Below are 19438 nucleotides of genomic sequence, written 5' to 3'. Positions count from 1 at the left end.
GGATAAGGGCTTAACTGTGGGTCGGTCAATTCCTCAGATGCAGCGCTGCCATCTGGTGACCAATGGAATAGATACAGGCCATTCTTTCCTGAGAAAAAAACTACAGTACTGGCTGCATGCAGTAATTTTAATTGTGTTCATATGTATATAGTCGTATATGTCATATTGTGAGTTGTAAAACCAGTGGACCGCCGCTATTTGCATGGGATAGGAATTGGGCCGCGAATAGCAAATAATTGATGCTAGTGATGGGTAAATGAAGCTTCAAGATGCTTCATGAATCACTTAAAAATATTATATTAATATCACAGTATCTGTCCCTTGCAAGCATAATAAGTACACTCATTTGCAACTTTATTCAAAAAATATTTCTTCTTCAACATAATATAGCAGACATGACATCATCATATACCTGAATTCGGTGACAAACTTCATACAAAATATATATATAGTTTAAAAATATTTGTCCAAAAAAGCATCATGTATGACAGCGAAAGTGTGGTCGTGTACATGCTTGTCAAAAATGTGCAAGTATCCCAAACTTGGAAAAAGGTTTTTGGGAAAAACATCCCACTGGCATATATAGGGATTTTGGAGGGAAAAGGAGTGAGCCTGTGAGGTTACTCGTGGAAGTGGTCCAACAAAAATGCATCATTTGAATTCATTGTGCTGATTATGTATGTTTGGATATATGATTCCATCCATTTGCTTACTCGGTGTTATGGAGGTCTAGACACAGTACTGAAGTCATAATTACAGTAAACGTGTATGGTAAACATGCCGAAGCCATTAATGTAAAGTTATCAAAAGGTAAAAAGTAAGTACACTACAAGTGTGAGCCCTCTTGTGCTGCGTGACGACACGTTCATTTGCTGCTGATCGTGTCATTCATAACCTGCATACTCATGAAACTCTATATGCCAGGATATGCTGCACCATTCAGTACAACCAGTTTCAAGCATCCAGAGGGAAGCGGAAGGTCTTGTTTCCTGTGCGGCAGCGCAACTCGGCACAGTCTAACCACAGTTGATATGGTTCCTCTTCATGATTATCCACTACATTCTGGGAAAGTGGGGGGGGGATACAAAATACACTTTGAACAAAAGCACTGTGTTGGTTAACGTTGTGTTACTTGGCTTTCACTGCACCTGAAGCTCATCAAGGCATTGTTTCAATTGCACGGTGAAGTCCCCAACACACCAGGCCAGGCTCACATGGAATGACGGATCCTACAGGAAACGCGAGGGTGTTCCGTGATGTTTTAGCGCATATACAAAAATACATGCATTCAACTGTGCTCCTCACTAACCTGATAAAATGTGTCCAGGTGAAAGTCTGTCAATGTGCTGTCCACCACTCGGACTACATTTAACAACTGAGCATGCCCAGTTACAACCGCCATCCCTAAGAAGGTTCTGCCAAAGTTACAGTACTAGTATCAGATACTCACAAAGGTAGGCAGAGCATGCGCATATACGCACACAGAAAAGAGTATATTAATATCGACTAATATTACATCGATAGACTGTCGAGAATTCATATCTGGTCAATTAAAAACACAATCACAGTACCTTGTCTTCTCAGCATTAGAATAGACCTCGAGTCTGGATGCTGAGGACACAAACCTGCAAAAAGAACACATGAGTTGGAGTTATTTTGCAATTTTGCCTATCAATGACATTTGAGGAGCAATTTAGTCATTTTGAGGAGTCATTTTTTTGCAGGTTAATCCCTGGGACAAGATTTTTATTAAACAATGAGATAAATAAGACAATATAATGGGCCGGTTGAATGTAAATTTAGAGGATAATCGCGTATTCGGATACAAAATATTTTTACTTAAAGGGGGGAAGTCAACCCAAACATATCTTTTTCAAGAATATGTTCTATGCAAGCCCACTAGTTGAAACAGGGCATTCTGATAAATATTGCGTTTATGGAATAAGTGTTAATCCACTCGTTTTTAGCCATCTCTGGGGGCGGCCATTCTATCACTTCTGTTGACTGAAAATGACATCACAACCGCTCAGGGCTCAGGTAACGACCGACCACGGCTCAGCTTCAGAAAAAAGGTCAGTCATGAGATAGCCAAAAAGGGGTGGACTTTGCTGTTCAACTCGTATTCCTCGAATGCAATGTGAATCAGAATGCCGTGTTTCAACTAGTGGGCCTGCTGGGAACATATTTTTGAGAAAAATGTGTTTAAATTGATTTCAACTATAAAGGAGAAGTCAACAGAAACATATTTTTTTCCATTTGTCATTTCTGTCGACTGAAAAATTACATCACAGATGCTCAGGGCTCAGATAACGACCAAACATGGCAGAAAATAGGTGAGCTGTGATTGGTCGTTACCTGAGTCCCGAGCAACTGTCATATAATTTTCAGTCGACAGAAATTTCAAAATGGCCACCTCCAGAGATAGGTAAAAACGGGTGGATTAACTCTTATTCCCTAAACGCAATATTTATCAGAATGACTTGTTTCAACTGTACAACTATGTTTGCCTTGGCTTCCCCTTTAATAACGAACAAGTCGGTTTCCTCTTTTATGCATAATCACCAGTTTTCTTGAACTTTTTGCATAGCAGCAAACTGTATTTCATTGTATAGAAACATTTTCAATGGGGCAATTCCAAACAAACGTCAATTTAAACTTAAATTAAACATTTCTTGTGTCAAAAAACATGAGGGATTAAACAATAATTAGGCTTTAACATCACTTGAGCAGCTTGCATTTGAACATGCAACATAATAATGGCTGTGCATTTATGATCTTAGACCAGCTAACTAGGAATAAGACACATTGGTTTTATTCATCTTGGTCCCCAAATGACTAGCTTCGGCCCTGCGCTGAGCCAGTGACGTCGCAAGATGGCTGACACTGTGATTAGCGGCGCTGGTAGCCGGTAGCCGTGATGACTAATGTGAATTGACTTCCGTTTTCGACGTATTCGGCAGTTTTAACGCTTGCTACTAACACCAACACAACGCTGTCTCAAAATCATTTTCAGTCGCTAATTTATGACACGAACAAACCGCTGGTTGATTACGCTGTCATTGTATAAGGCACAAGTGTCCGGCGTGCGTGGCTAGCAGCTGTTATCATTAGCTGGTAGTTAATGTACTGTGCATGTTTTAAGAAAGGTGCCTTAAATTGCACTTCAAGTCTTTTTCATTACGAAAAAAAATTTAATAAAACTTTGTCTTCATTTAATTTATAACAACACGTTTGCCGATTAATTGTAAGACAACATTCAGCGCAAAATGTCTGGCAGGAGACCTTGAAATGTATACACTGTACCACTTAAAAAATTGCGTTAAATTGTGCTCGTAAATCCTAAACGGCCATATTAGATTAGATATTAAATAAAAGAAAAAGTTATTTTCAGGGGTTTTTTTTGTTAGTTTTTTGCTCATACAAAAAAACGATCCGATCCGTGACTCACAATTCGTGACCAATCCGAACGGTGACGTATGAGAGCCGGTGGACCACTAGTGAGTACCAAAGACAATCTCCTGGTACTCATGCGAGTACCGCATGAAAAAAATTATGTGCACCTCTGATTATGCTTCAATTTTTTATAAAAATGCTTATTATAGTGTTATTTCTTTGGCCATGTGGTCAAATTCTTATGAGTGTACGTGTAGAGAAGAAGCAAAGCAAACCTTTTGCAAGGGGCCAGGCCTGCCTTGAGGCCCTGTATGAAGGGCTGGATCCAGTGGTGTCTCAGGATCACCGTCTGGGACAGGCTGAGATGAAATTCCTCCTGTGGGGTCAAATCTACTCCAAAAGCAGCCGCAGTTGACAGAAGCACCTCCATTAACTCCCCAAACTCCTCTTCCGGTTTGTCTGATGTCACAAGATGACAGACATTCAAAAATTGTAATTACAATAACAATGGCAATTCATTGCTCATGCAGTGTATAATCTTTATTCATTTTATTGTATCGCAAATAGAGTCAATCAGTCAATCATAGGGCAAATTAAGTGCCAGGAAAACACATTTGTTTTCAATAGCTAAACAATAGTTAAAACAATTATGTGAAGAGCATTGGGCCAAAATTCCTCCACAGGAATGCGAAACACTCATAGTCATCACGATTTATGCCAAACGCTTGATTTCAGTTATTGGTGCCAAGGGTAGCAAAACCAGTTATTAAGTTTAGCAGGCAGTGACTTTTTTCACATAGAGCCAAATGGGTTTGGATTTTACCACCTTTATACTTGTAAAAAAATAAATAATCCATCATTGAGAAATGGCATTCTATCTACTTAGGATGTAGTTATGACACATTGAAAACTGTTTGATGTTCAGAAACATTTAAATGTGATACATTAGGCACACACACAAAAACAAAAATCAAAAGTGAGGCAAATACAGTAGTGTACAGACAAAAAAACATTCACACCCACATTCAGACCTATTGACAATTTAAGAATCTTCAATTAACCAAACAGGCTTTCGGAATGCAGAAGGGAACTGGATTACATAGGAGCACCCATGCTAGTACAGCTATGCGCAATACTTACATGGAAAATAAACATAAGTTGCCCAGTTTCCTCTCTCGTGTTTGAATGAGCGGATACGACCATCATGCAAAGAGCTGTCCCCGGTCTGTGGCTCCTCATCTTCTGGAAACATTGATAGCAGGCAACCAGGGAGTGGCAGCCTGCAGAGAAGACACAAGCCAGTTATTAAACAGGAACTTCATGGCATGACGAGATCTCACACTCGCCTGAGGTTGAATTAATATGACCCACAAAAGGCTTAGAAGAAAGTGCTTTGTTGAGATGTGTAATTGTGAGCAAACTTAGAAATTCAGCATTGACAAGTAATTATTTGTCCCATGACTTGGCTTTTTCCGTAATACGTACCTTGCCGCTGGAGACGATTTCTCTATTTTGGGCTTCTTCGTTGGACAAACATTGCCATCGCCGTCCTGCTTACATTTTCGAGAAAACGTTTTGATATCGTCTGGAGCTGCGCCTGCCTCCACACCAGCGGCATCACTTTCCTCATCCGAGCTGCTGCTGTAGCCGACTAACATCATTCAACAACTGCCCTAAAGATTCGTATGGGAAAATGAAGCAACGACGCTCCAGTTTCTCAGGAAATTGACATCATAGTCAGTCCAATTGAACCGGATGGGCGACATTAGCTTGCCAAAGCCAACGACTCTTGAAGTGCACTTCCGGTGTAAACAGTTGCTCTGAGTTCTCAGTAATAGCGTACCTTTGAAACAATAACTCGACCGAAAGAGTTCCGATACCAATGTGGACGCATGTTTGCATTCTCTTTTTAGCAACGTGTGTGCATGTCGCCCATGTGTTTCCAAATATGTTCACAGCGTGTTTGGACTTTAATTGAAAATTTCTCCAAATGTATACATCTCAATAAACACAGAATCTCCTATTATAAACAGATACATATTGGTCTTTTGATTAAACATAGCGAATTGTGTGCCATTGTATTAGATGATGTAATCTGTAATACTGTAATCTATATGTGGGAAAAGAATAATGATTATGAGTGATACATGGCGACGACGTCACTCATGAGCGCGCGCGGCATATCCCCGTTTTACTGTTTTAATGTGTGCTCTAGAGCAGTGTTTTTCAAACACTGCGCCGTGGCACACTGGTGTGCCGCGAGATATTGTCAGGTGTGCCGTGGGAAATTATCTAATTTGAGTGCCGGTCGAGCGCCTGGCAACGCAATCATGTAGTTACTAAATTGTAGTACTCTTCCATATCAGTTGGTAGCAGCTGCAGCTAATTGTCTTTGTTTAGAGACAAGCGAATTATGTTTTATTATGTTTATTCAAACAGCGTTCAAACGGTATTCAAAACAGAATATGTTTCACAATTCACACTGAGTAAGTATCAATATGAAGCATTATAAAATACTTTTTTCTTTGTGTTTATTTAATTCCTGTTCAAGAAGTCATACCGTCATTTTTCAATGTTAAAAAATGCTTATATTAAGAATATAACACACAGGCTATTGTTAAAATAAGATTTTTTTTTTTTTTTTTTCACAATTTCAGATGGTGGCGTGCCGCGGGATTTTTTCAACGAAAGAAATGTGCCTTGACTCAAAAAGGTTTGAAAAACACTGCTCTAGAGCAGTCGTTCTCAGATGGGGTTAAGTGTACCATACCTGTCAACTTGTACGTTTGCCCCGTATTTTATACGTTTTTTTATCATTTCAAATTGTGTACGCCGTATAACAATTTTTGTATGGGAAAAAAATAAAAATAAAAACTCGTTTTTTTGCTAGACCGATCTAATCTTGCCCATTTCGGCTCTAATCCGGGGCGTCCGTTAGCGATTCCGACTAACTTCGGCCGACTTTCACGAGCAAAGTCCCCGGGCAAATTACAACTTTTGTAAGATTCAGCACAGCCCGCGGGTTGACAGGTATGGTGTACCTCTGTGGGTACGTGAGATTTTAAAATGTCTTTTAAAAGTAGCATCAATGCAAAAAGGAGCTTGATCACACTAGTTGTCTCCCTGACACAAAAATTGACAAAGATCCTCAGTTTTGAATTATTAAATTGATGTTTTAAGATTTTTAGTTTTTAGTTTGTGTTTTAATTTAAAATTAAGTTAATTTAAGTGACCCTCGTCACTAATGGATGGATGGATTTCTTTTTGACAACAGATCTGTACTATGATCCCAGAGGAGGACACTTTATGTTGCTAATTATTATTTATGCGCACAAATAATTATTTAGAATTGTGTTTTTTTTTAACTTTCTCTCTTATTATTGTTTTCCAATTAGTTCTAGAGTGCAACTACAAATGGAGTTTCAAAGATTAAATCAGCCGCTATGGCAAAGCACTTTGTTTTAAGTCTTTTTTTTTTCATCCAAATGTGCTTTGCGCCGATTACGGGGTACATGGCTGAACAAATATTTCACAGGGGCCACATCATTGAAAAAGGGTTCACGTTACTGCTTTATTCATGTTCCCGTGTGCGGGCGGCAGACAGAAGCTGAAGCTAGCAAACACTGGGAGCTCAGAAAGAAGCTAACTACCGACTGCTAACAGAATGCACACATTTTCCCTGAGCGACTACACGCCCTCTTAGCCAAATAAATGCACATGTGAAACGGCGACATTAACGACCATTTCAGAATACGGACTTGGATTTTCACACCCTGTTATTGGGCCACAAACCCTTTTTATTCGACCGCGTCCCCCCCTGGAGCCACAGCGTTTCGACAAGAGAGCATCCGAGCGCCGTTTGCAGATGTGAAGATGGAGTCTTATGCTATGTTGAGTTACTAATGCACGCCAAAGTAGCCATTTTTATGCCTCGGGTAGGTAAACATTGAAGTTCGTGGCGGCTTTTAGTGTAACGTCCAAAACCGTCTGATTCGGCGTTGGCTAGTTGTACCACTGTGTCGCTAAAGCTAATGTTGCTAACCACTTCATGTTTACCCTGCCGTTATGGAGAGACGTTTAATGCTAAGATGCCCACATACTGCTTATCATTTATCGCAATAGGGCAATTATTTGCGTCTCAATCGTGAAAAGAGCAAGGCACCACATCTAAGATACTCATTTTACGGTACTTGCTTAGTTGTACTCATGGAGGTTCATCTCTACATTACCTCGTATACATCTTATACTCGCATTACCTTGTAATGCCAACGTACTTGGATATTAAGGAGGTGAGGTTGCCATTAATCAAGTGATCTCAGAAAGCAACACGATAATAAAGCTGAGAACTTTGTTTACTAGCCTAAGTAAAGAGAAACCAAAGGTGAAGATTAGTTTGCCCTTTGGGATGCAAAGATAACGCTGATATCGTAACATCACGATATTAAAATTGTCACAATATCATCACAGTCTTGTTACGATATCGAAAGCAGCACATCTCTATCAAAAAATATCACTTTTACTCACTTGAGTCAAGCAAAGCATGGTGAACGACATAGACCATGTTACTTTGTGTCACTGAGCCAATAGGAAGAAATGACAATAAAATGACTGACCAAGCCTATTTGTTTGTCAGTCACAGCAGTTATGTACAAAACACAATATTGTGTGTGTGTGGAGGGGACAATAGCATGAGGTTTTTTTTGTTTATTTTTTACAATATGAGTTTTTATACAGTATCTGTATAAAAAATAGCATGAGGTTTATTTTTTACCATATGAGTTTTTATACAGTATCTGTATAAAAAATGTGAGGTTTTTAACCTCCCCACAATATTGTATAATCAACATATTGCGATATTCATTTCGCGTCTGTATATTGTGATGTTTGAATATTGTTACATTCCTAGTTATCCCCAATTTGACTTTTTGTTTGATTCAACCTACTATATGACTATTTCAATTTCATCTTGTCCACACAGATACCACCCAAACGTGAAGGGGCCGGATTTTCTTCCTGTTGTCCACAAACATCGCTGTCCTCCGCTTTACAACGCCGTTCCTTCAGCAATCACCTCGAGGTAGTTCTTCAGTGTCTTTGGCAGTCATGGAGTGAGTTTGCTTTTCTATGTCGTAATACACTGAAGCATTTTCGAATGACGACTAGCTCACAGTTTTGTTCACTCACTGTAGCTGGGCCACTCCTGCTGTCAAACTGAACCCATACACTCGAGCCCGCATGACCGAGGCGTGGCAGCAGCATGGTGTTTCTCACCCGCAACCTCAGGTGGTGCACACCATCCCTCCCGGAGCGGAGAATTCTCTGGGCTGTACTGTGTATGGAATTGTCCTGCAGCAAGAGTCCACATCTCTTCAACAGCAACAACAGCAGCAGCAGACCCAGCACGGACAGCACAGCCAGCACAATCAGCAACATGGGAGTGGGCAGCACAGTCAGCAGCACTCTACCCAGAGCCAGCAGACCACCTTGCAGGTGGGAACTGAGGGAGGACACAAGTGTGGGGCCTGTGGACATGATATCTCCCACCTCGCCAACCCCCACGAGCACCAGTGCATGGTAAGTCAGGACAGGTCCTTCCAGTGCACCCAGTGCATGAAGATTTTTCACCAGGCCACTGACTTACTAGAGCACCAGTGTGTTCAAGTGGAACAGAAGCCTTTTGTATGTGGCCTGTGCAAGATGGGCTTCTCCTTGCTGACATCTCTGGCCCATCACCACTCATCCCACAACAGCAGCAATCCGATGAAGTGTTCAATATGCGAGAAGACGTACCGGCCTGGCTCTTCGGGCAGCGTGACCTCCAACTCCTCAGCAAACAATGCCCAGCAAGCCAGCAGTCTCAGGGCATCAGCCACCAGTAGCTCATCCATTCTCCCCTTCCCGTCAGCCCGCGACCGCCCGTACAAATGCTCCGTTTGCCAGAAGGGTTTCAAACACTTGTCAGAACTCACCCGCCACGACAGAGTGCACACGGGGGAGAAGCCCTTTAAATGCGACACGTGCGACAAGGCTTTCAGCCAATCGTCGCACCTTCAGCACCACCAGCGGACGCACAGCAACGAGCGTCCTTTCAAGTGTGCCGTTTGCGAGAAAAGCTTCAAGCACCGCTCGCACCTGGTGCGCCATATGTATGTGCATTCGGGTGAGCACTTATTCAAATGCAACTTATGTGAGTTGCACTTCAAAGAGTCGTCCGAGCTCCTTCACCATCCCTGCCACCCGCAAGGCTCTCGCCCCTTTCGCTGCGCGACGTGCGGGAAGGGTTTCAAGCGGCCGTCAGACCTGCGCCAACACGAGCGGACTCACTCGGAGGAGCGGCCGTTCCACTGCGATGAGTGTCAGATGAGCTTCAAGCAGCAGTACGCTCTGCTGCGCCACCGCCGCACACACAAAGACCCCAGCGACCGGCCCTTCAAATGCAATCTGTGCGACATGGGCTTCATGCAGCCCTCGCACCTCCTCTACCACCAGCACGTGCACGGCATGGACAACCTGTTCAAGTGCGCCTCGTGTCAGAAGGAGTTCAGCCAATCGGGGGAGCTGCTCAGGCACAAGTGTGGAGAGTCGCCCAACACGGTGCCTGACAAGCCATACAAGTGCGACGTCTGCGGCAAGGGCTACAAGAAGAGTTCCACGTTGCAGCGCCATCAAAACTCTCACTGCCAAGAAAAGCCGCTGAAGTGCTCCCTCTGCGACCGCCGCTTCCTCTCGTCCTCTGAATTTGTGCAGCATCGCTGCGACCCCTCCCGGGAAAAGCCGCTCAAGTGTCCCGACTGTGAGAAGCGCTTCAAATACTCCTCAGACCTCAACAGACATGTGCGCGTGCACACGGGGGAGAAGCCGTACAAGTGCGAGCATTGCAACAAGTTCTTCAAGCAACGCGAACACATGACCAAGCACCAGAGCACACACTCCAGAGAAGGACAGTTTAAGTGTGTGTGGTGCGGTGAGCGTTTCAGTGACTTGGGCTCTTTGCAGGATCACACAGTACAGCACACAGCTGATGGAGGGGACTACCCTGTGTCCCAGTGCATGTAACTCAATCCTTGAATGGGATCTGTGAACTTGTTGTCCCCTACAAGCATGTTTCTACCAAGCAGTACAGTTCAGGCTTAGTAAGGTACAGTTTATTTTTAAGAAAAAAATTTTTCTCCTCCCCCCTGGCGTTTTACCATTAATTGTGCAGGTACCAAAATTGCGATCTATGATCACGTTTTTGGCACTCTTTGATGGCATACCAACTTCAGTGGTACGCTTCCTAAAAAGTGGAGCTAGACACACATGCAAATAGAGCACAAAACACAGATTTTCCGATGGTGTGTTGTGAGCAGATGAGCCCTGTTCATGTTGGTGTTTGCACAGTTGGGTGATTGGAGCTGCATCTGCTACTGTACATACATTTTGGAATGTCCTTGCGTACCTACCCGACAGTACAATTCACCAATTCAGTTAACAATGGAAGAAACCATATCTTTGAATCCCCTTCTGTACACAGTATTTTCGAAAATTGAACTTTTACTTTACTTTTCTTCCAGTTCCATTCATGACATTGTAACACATACAATCTGCGTTTGACCAACCAACAGACAGCAGTGTCTAGCGCCACCTTTCCTAAGCGTACCACTGCGGCCGGCACCACGAAGCGTTTTTAGACTAAACTTGCCTGAATCTAAAATGGTGGCTTTGGAAGCTTGCATTCCATAATCCCCTTTCGGGTATTATGGGTATTGGGTAAGTCTACTTTTATAAGACCTCTTGTGAGCGGAGCACAACAAAGAAGCCACTCCATTCTTTTCACAAGTGTTTCACAAAAATAAGGCATTTGCACTTCACGGATTGAAGCCGTCATATGTAGATTACCTCCATTTTCTGCCACTCAAATGTATTGCAATAATTGGTGCAATTAATTGTAAAAGCAAATACAATATCATCATTTGTAATACCTGCATTCAAAGAATGCCTGAGGTTTGGGGCCCCCAGAAGTCAACCAATTCGAAATGTGAGAGATGGAGATGCTTTGCTAGGTCCCAATCTAGCCTCCTTCACTTTGTGCTTGATTTTTGGTGTGATGACCTTCAATTTGGTCTTCTTTAAGAAATGTTCTATTGGGAAGTATAGAAAGAATGGAGGTACTCTGCATTAAAGGGTTGCAATTATGAAAAGGTAAATGCCATATTTTTGGTGAAACTTCTTAAATCTGAAAGTCTACACTTAAATCACATCTTGATTGCGTCATTTAAATCCATTGTGGTATATTCTCTGAAGAGCCACACATTTATGACCACACCACTTGCACAATACAGAATAACGATACGAGATACACATTTGTAAAGAGGAAATTATTTAACGTGTGTAATAATGACGTGTCTAATATTCGGGTTACCTCCGTTATTTACATGAGAAGTAAAAATCATTAAGAATGACGCAATACATGTATTGGATGTCATTATATTGTGCAGGTGGTCATAATCTTGTGGTTGTTCTGTACAAAGGCAAAATTATGAAAAAAAACTTTCATTGTCCAAATACTTCTGGACCCAACTATAAGTTGATCCAGATATTAGCCGCTTGCTCCCTTCCAAGTTGGCCAGCCACAGTGTGTTATAAATAGCACCTATGTTAAAAAAAAAAAAGAATTTGCCAATTAACAAATAATACAATCAATCGATTTTTGTTCTCTACACTTACCTCCATTGTTCTCTTTTTCTTTGATTTTTTATATCTACAAATACACACTGGCAGCCATTTGATTTTGCACTCGTTTCAGACATCTAAAGATTCTTTTGCTTTTCATGGCCACCACAAAGTGTTAATTAAGCTTGATAGTTCCACTACCCAATTTTGTATAACTCTGGTGTTAAGTGGTTTTCTGTTTTCTCACATATGAAAGACCAAGGTCAGATGAAACGCAAAGATAATTCATTGTTTTACGAGTTATCTAATCTAATCTAATCGCTCCTGTAAATGGATTAGTGTGAAGATTGTCGTGGTTGAGGGTGTTTCTCCTCTAGGGAAATAGTTCCGTATGTGTAGTTTCTTTCCTAAATACACATCTAACGCTGATCCCATATATTGAAAATGATAATACTGTATTGACATTCAATAATAAGTACCAGTATTCAGTCTATTCAAGCTTCCTTCAGAGGTCAGTACTATATATAGTGGATGTATGTGACGAGTGAACCTGTCAAAATGTGTCCTTCAAAAAATGTATTTAAAGATGTTTTTTGTATTATTGCTACTTTTTAACCAAGTTAAATGTTTTAACAAATCTTTGTTTGTTTTCTTTTTGTTTTTTTGCTGACTGTGTAGTCCAATTAGTCAGGGGTGCCACTAGCGATTTGGGGCCCTATGGAGTGGGGGGTGGGGGGATGGCTTAATTTTGGGCCCTACCTCTTTAATACAGCAGACTGAAAATACAGTACTGTACTAATTAGCAAGGGCCACTGTCATGCTAACCCTTGGCCCTAAGACTCATCATCAGTTTAATCCCCACACTCTCTTAAGGAACCGCGGCAGGTAGTGACTGTATTCAGTATATTGAAGATTATTTTATGATAACTGTTGAGTGTGTGAATGTAGACTATTTGGTTAAAAAAGGAAATACATACTGACAGAAAACGTCATTAGCAATGTATATCAATCGACCCGCACTAAAAAAACAAAAATGTAGTTGTGATTTGTCATTGGGGGCTCTATATTCGTGCCCAGTGCAAGTCTGGCACGTAGCGCGGTCTAACTGTGCGAAGGGGTGGGCTACACCAAGTTTTGGTATTTTCTCAGACACACTCAGCATGGCGCAGTTACAAACGGGTGGTTTACACCGTTGTGGGTGTGAACACAGCCGACTTTCTTCGCAGCCAATCGAAGCAGCTCCTTTCATTCCATTTAAAATCCATGTGAGAGGCACACAGTCCTTAATGACAATGGCTAGGTTCACACCGCAGGCAAATGCGACCCAGACCGGATTTTTTGCCCATATGCGATATGCATATCTGATTTTTTTATGACAGTCTGAACGGCTCAATTCAGATTTTTTTCGAATCCGACCTGGGTATGTGGATTTTTATCAGATCTTTTCCAATGCGTTCGCGGTCTAAACGGCCAGGTCGCATATATCCGTCATTGACGTCATCCGGAGCCCAAAATGCGCTCCGCGCAGGCAGAGGGACACTGCTGGCAGCAGGGGATCGAATCTGCAAAGTTGTTTTGTGTAACACTATTGACTTTATATTTTACTTTAATTTAATCCACCTTGAAACATGAAGCATAAAGTGGACATTTATGGCGATTGTCGTAATTCAGCCACGGCTCAGATTCATTTTTTACGCACGGTTAAGACGTGATGTCATCGATATTAAAGCCTCGCCTCATAATTTCCCTCAAATACTGTACTTATTTCTACCTACTACCTAATCGCTTGACTGTATAAATGCCCCGACACGCTGGACCACATTTACTTCCGCAAACACGTCGGGTGTGACGTCGTCTCTTCTTCTGCACATGCGGGCCACTTTGACGACGCATGTGTTCATACAGTAGACAAGACCAATATAATGTACTATAAACGCTTACACAAAAAAATCTGATTTTTTCCAAAAATCAGAATTGAGCATTAAGACCTGCCAGAACCTAGCCAATGATTCAGAGGGTTTGATGCACACTGTTGTCATATGAATGAAATACAATGACATCCACATGTCCGCAGAGCGTCGAATCGGTCTGCCTGCACCTCTATCATGGTTACCAAAATCGTCTTTGACTCCAAACATCAATATTTAGACCTGGAAAATGTTGTCTTCTTTCACCAAATTGTCAGGAGCGCGCCACAGGTAAAGCTCTCTGTATGCTGGAACGGAACATCATGTCGCAGAGCAGTTTGTCAAATTTACAAACACGGCAAGCGAGGCTTACACCGGAACGAAAATGTGCCAGTTTTTACACTTGAGTGTACGTGCGCTGTCTACGAATTTTGAGCCCACAGGGTGAACTTGAAATACAACACAGCTATTGTCCTAAAAGGCCGTTTTCCCCTGAGCGGTCAAGGTTTGTGCATGGCTGGTATGTAAATTTTTCATCAGCGTTTGTTCAAGGTTGCAATGGCGAATGTCTTTGAACAAACTCTGACGAAAAATCAAAAACCTTTGCAAACACTTGCAAACCTTCGCCGCTCAGTGGGATAGTTGCTTAAAATTCCTTAGCATTTATGTGCAGGAAATTCTGTTGAGCCTGGTGTTCTGTCAAGATAGTAATACCCAACATGCAGATTTGCTTGGTTTATAGCGATCGGTTTCTGTTTCTACTAATCTGGCAAATTCTCCCCGTTCTTCTCTTTACCGAATTTCCCCATATTTGCAGTGAGTGCCATGTTGAAATATATTTTCTATTTAAATATTTAAGTGGATCCCTCTCCCTCTTCAATTGCCCATCCTCTGTACTGTATATGTCTGACATTGCCGTCATACAACATTGGCATCATACAAAAAAATATGAGTGACAAGTGCAGATTTTTAATGTTTTATTTTTAATAATCATTCAATTTAGAAGTATATCTTAGGAAAGAGAGATGTTGGGGTTGAGTGAAGTGGCAAGACTACTAAAAATGTGATTGTAGATTATCATCCATCCCCATTTGTTTAGTTTGAATGACCAAATTGAATGCAGAAGGGTAGTCATTCAGAAGGTGGAAATAACAATAAACATGGCAATGCATCAAAGATTATGTCAGTCAGTCTTCATACTTACCATGCCAGACATTATACTCAAATAGTGTACAGTAGTTAGAAATGCCGAACTGCGTAGAATGTGCACAACACCAATATAAAACTTCCTTTGTACGACACAGCAACTTGACTCTTCACAGAATGTGGAATGATATTTCATTCATATTAGTATACGTAAATACCATAACTAAAAAGTTAGAGGTATAAGGCTTTGGGTGAAATGTCTGTATGCACTGCAAATTCACTATAACCTTTAGAGGTAAACTTATTTGAGCTCTAAACTTAAGTGCGCATGTCCAGCTGTTAATTTTTTTTTTTCATAAATTCCTGTTCTGTAACAAGAAATCAACGGCAAAATTGGCAACAGATGTTTGATCCATGAATCAACAAATACATTTTCAAGGTAGGATGACCACTTTGTATGCCTTTCTTTGACCCTTCCAGTTACTCAGCATCACTCAGTGTCACACACGATTCCCCCGGTCGCCGTAAATGTTAGGTGCACGTTGATCAGCTGATCAATAATAGATTAATTAGAGGGGCATTTTGCTGGGATAGAGGGAGCGTATTCTTCGAGAGGTCCCGAATATGAAAATGTATAACGGATGCCCTCGTTGTATCTTTCATTGTGGTTCTAAGGCAATTTGGCAAGCCGGCGGCTCAGAGTTTCAACTCAGCGGTTAATGCTCTGCTCTTTCAAGCTGAGGGTCCGGGACGATCCCCAAGTTGGCTTTTTATTATTTTTTTACTCTATGTTTGCGCTTTGACCACCCTGATTTTAAAAGGGACACTTGGGTAAACTTAACATTGGCACTTATTTAATAGGTTTGCATGTAAAAATGACATCAGTACTAAAGTTTCATTTCATGGAGACGTCACTAAAGGTGACGTCGCGTCATAACCGCGCGTAAAAAAATGAAACGATCTGAACCGTGGCTGAATTACCATCACCATAGATGTCCACTTAATGTTTCAAGTGGGATTAAATTCAAGTCAAATATAAAGTCAATAGTGTTTCTCAAAACAACTTTGCAGAGTCGATCTCCCCACTCCCAGCACTCTCCCTCCGCCAACATGGAGCACATTTTGGGCTCCCGAGTGACGTCATGCCGGATACATGCAACCTGGTGGTTCAGATTGCAGTCGCATTGCAAAAAATCTGATACGTATCCGATCTAGGACCACATATAAAAGTGGCCCAGGTGGCATTTGAAAAAAAACAGATCTGGTGTCGCATTTGCCTGCAGTGTGACCGTAGCCTTAGACTTTAGTGCTTTGCACTAAACTTGCGTATGGCACGAAAGGGCCCTGTGACACTCTACTCTCAGTAGCCAATTACCTCTAAAGGCCCTGATAGACCAAAAAGAAGCAGTGACAGACGCTTACCCCCTGTGGCGTCCGGCCGGCTGTCGGCACGTCACGCTGGAGGAATACACCTTAAAGGCCTTAACCAGTGGTGTGCAAAGCAAAATGGATGCCCGGGGTGACTGGCCAGTGGGGCTGTAAACAAAACTTTTTCTTTGATCCCCCTCAATCACAGTTGGATGCCCGTAAAAGGGGGGAAGTCAACCCAAATATATTTTTTTTAAGAATATGTTCTATGCAAGCCCACTACTTGAAACAAGGCATTCTGATAAATATTCCATTTGTGGAATAAGAGTTAATCCACCCGTTTTTAGTCATCTCTGGTGGCGGCCATTTTGTCACTTCTGTCGACTGAAAATGACATCACAACTGCTCAGGGCTCAGGTAACGACCAATCACGGCTGACCTGTTATCTGAAGCTGTGGTTCTGTCAGGGGTCTTCAATCCTGTTCCTCAAGGTCCACTGCCCTGCCTGTTTTCCATCTCTCCCTGCTCCAACACATCTGATTCAAAGGATCAGATAATCAGCAAGGTCTGCAGAAGCTGGATAATGATCCTGATCCCTAAGGATGTGCAGAAGTCTCACTGATAGTTACATAAAACGTTTGATCGCAGTGATTGCCTCAATAGGTTGATCAACAAAACATTATCTGTCTCGGATCTCCTTGGGCAATTCCTTCAACCTCATGATTCTCATTTTCTCTGACATGCACTGTGAGCTGTAAGGTCTTATATAGACCTTTCCTAATCAAGTCCAATCAGTTTAATTAAACACAGCTGGACTCCAATAAAGGAGCAGAACCATCTCAAAGAGGATCAGAAGAAATGGCCAGCAGGTGAGTTAAATATGAAGGTCATTGCAGAGGGTCTGAATACTTATGACCATATCATATTTCCGTTTTTCTTTTTTCGTTAATTTGCAAAAATGTCTACATTTATATTTTTTCCTTTCAAGATTGGGTGCTGAGTGTACATTAACGAGAAATAAAATGAACTTTTTTGATTTTGGCAAATGGCTGCAATGACACAAAAAGTGAAACATTTCAAGGGGTCTGAATACTTTCCGTACCCACTGTAGCATCTGCTGTTCTATAATTATTATGGCTAACTTTCTGCCCTTCTTTTCTTTTCTTTTAATTAAAACATTGACGCCGATGTTTCTTGCACATCGTCATTCCTGTCCCTAAGAACTAACTAGTTAAATCACACACAGGCTCGCACAGTAATTTACAGTATATTTAATGCATTTGGATATGGCATCGGGTCAAAACCACTTTGGTAAATTTCATATTTTTTCACAAATCTATACTATTGGTCAGTCCACATGTGTGTTATTTTTACAAGTTATATTTAATCGTAAGTGTTAAAAATGGATTGCTCTCTTGAACGATGCAATGTTGATGATTGAACAAACTTAATGCCGTTTTTGGGGTCTCCTAAAAAGTGATGATTTGGGAGGTATGAGGATTCCGCCCGACGCCAGCTACTCTTTGGATCTAGATGCGATACTCAAATTGGTTAAGTGTCGGTTTTTCATTTCCCGGTCCATTCATTTATCCAGCTTCCTGTAAAGCTGTCTTAATTAGGGTTGCAGGTGGAGCTGGAGCCTATCCCATCTTACTTTGAGCGTCCATCCTGGCCTGTTTTCCAGCAAAATGCAAATTTCCCAATCAAAGCCAAATCTCCAAATCACTTTTGATGATTTCTGTAATTATTTTACCTAAAAAAATCTTTTGGACCTCTAACTTTAACTGCTGGGTTGAAAATCTACTTAGTCAATGATCCTTTTATCGTAGGTGCACCTATTGTGCATATGTAATGAGCTTAATTTGCAAAAGAAAAAGAAAACAGACCCCAAATAAACAACAACTAAGAAATAATAATAATAGGATGGGCGTTAAGTTGACAATTATAGTGAGCCAATAATGTTAGACAAGTGCATCAAACTAAGAAATAATGTGGAAAACCTTATTTGAGTCATTTGAAGGGGAAGTCAACCCCCACAAAATATTTTCAGTAATACAGTATGTTCTATGCAGCCCCACTAGTCTAAACATGATATTCTGATTAATATTGTGATTGTGGAATCTGAGTTAAGCAGAAAAATCCACCCCAGGTAACAACCAATCACGGCTCAGCTTCAGAAAAAATGTCAGTCGTCATTGGTTGTAATTTCATGAACTACAAACCTAATAATAATACAATAAACTTAATTTGTATAGCATCTTTAAAAGCACGTGTTTACTAAGTGCATTAACAGACTAAGTATATCCCTAAGACCAAGAAGGAATGGAATATGAAACATTAAGAAAAATAAGTCTCTGAATAAAATTACGTCCATGAAAAAATAAAATAAATAAGATACTAAATAATTAAAAGGAAGGAAGGAAGAAAAAAAACACCCTCAATTAAAGGGTTGGGGAGTAATCCTTTAATTGGAACTCTTGCTCCACCCCTCATTAATACAGTACTGTATTTGAAAAAGGTGATTAAAGGGGGCGTTGCCTGGAGAGCATTGGGTTTGTGAGGGGGAGAGGGTTGGGCGTGGTATGTCTGTGATTGACAGCAGCAGTGATAAACTAAGACGATTTCTATACTACGACAAGCTAAGGCATGTAAAATGCTTCAAATGCTATGCTAATAAATCACTCACCCGAAAATCGATACAAAGATGTTCGCAAACGAAGCCAAATCCACTTGTAATGCAGTATTAAACCAGAAGATGGCTCTACGCAGATGTTTTTTTGCCTCGACCTCAAGATTTAAACAAACACACACTAAATTGTCAAAATAATGACCAGGACATGAAGAGAGTATTAGTAAACACCCGCTTATACAGCTTAACAGAAAAAAAAAGGCAGGTCCTTCCAAACTTCTAAAGTCGAGGCGCTCTGACAGAAAATGTCACCTTTTTTAGTTTAAGCCTTGTCTTTGGAACA

At 41.2% G+C, this 19438-nt stretch overlaps 2 protein-coding genes across 4 annotated transcripts; one reads left to right on the top strand and one right to left on the bottom strand.

Moving 5' to 3' along the window:
• Positions 1 to 113: 113 nt before the first annotated feature.
• Positions 114 to 5245, bottom strand: usb1 (U6 snRNA biogenesis 1). Its single transcript, XM_086029031.1, has 7 exons — positions 4879 to 5245; positions 4534 to 4673; positions 3669 to 3852; positions 1572 to 1625; positions 1310 to 1415; positions 1149 to 1229; positions 114 to 1062 (listed from the first exon to the last, which is right to left on the bottom strand). The coding sequence occupies exons 1-7, from the start codon at positions 5052 to 5054 to the stop codon at positions 955 to 957; spliced, it is 849 nt and encodes a 282-aa protein (XP_085885157.1). The 5' UTR covers positions 5055 to 5245; the 3' UTR covers positions 114 to 954.
• Positions 5246 to 6891: 1646 nt separating this feature from the next.
• Positions 6892 to 12683, top strand: znf319b (zinc finger protein 319b). 3 transcript variants are annotated; one of them, XM_086029475.1, is made up of 3 exons: positions 6892 to 7283; positions 8372 to 8470; positions 8583 to 12683. In XM_086029475.1, exons 1-3 carry the CDS (start codon positions 7267 to 7269, stop codon positions 10447 to 10449), a joined length of 1983 nt encoding a protein of 660 aa, XP_085885601.1. In that variant the 5' UTR covers positions 6892 to 7266; the 3' UTR covers positions 10450 to 12683. The 3 variants fall into 3 exon arrangements, with proteins under 3 accessions (XP_085885601.1, XP_085885603.1, XP_085885602.1); XM_086029477.1 differs by having other exon boundaries at positions 6892 to 7328; XM_086029476.1 differs by having other exon boundaries at positions 6894 to 7328; positions 8372 to 8501.
• The last annotated feature ends 6755 nt before the right edge of the window (positions 12684 to 19438 follow it).

This window comes from Filicampus tigris, chromosome 4, assembly GCF_054856515.1.
Source record: "Filicampus tigris isolate MCC_2025a chromosome 4, RoL_Ftig_1.0, whole genome shotgun sequence".
Lineage (NCBI taxonomy): Eukaryota > Metazoa > Chordata > Actinopteri > Syngnathiformes > Syngnathidae > Filicampus > Filicampus tigris.
This window is presented reverse-complemented; position numbering and strand designations above follow the sequence as displayed.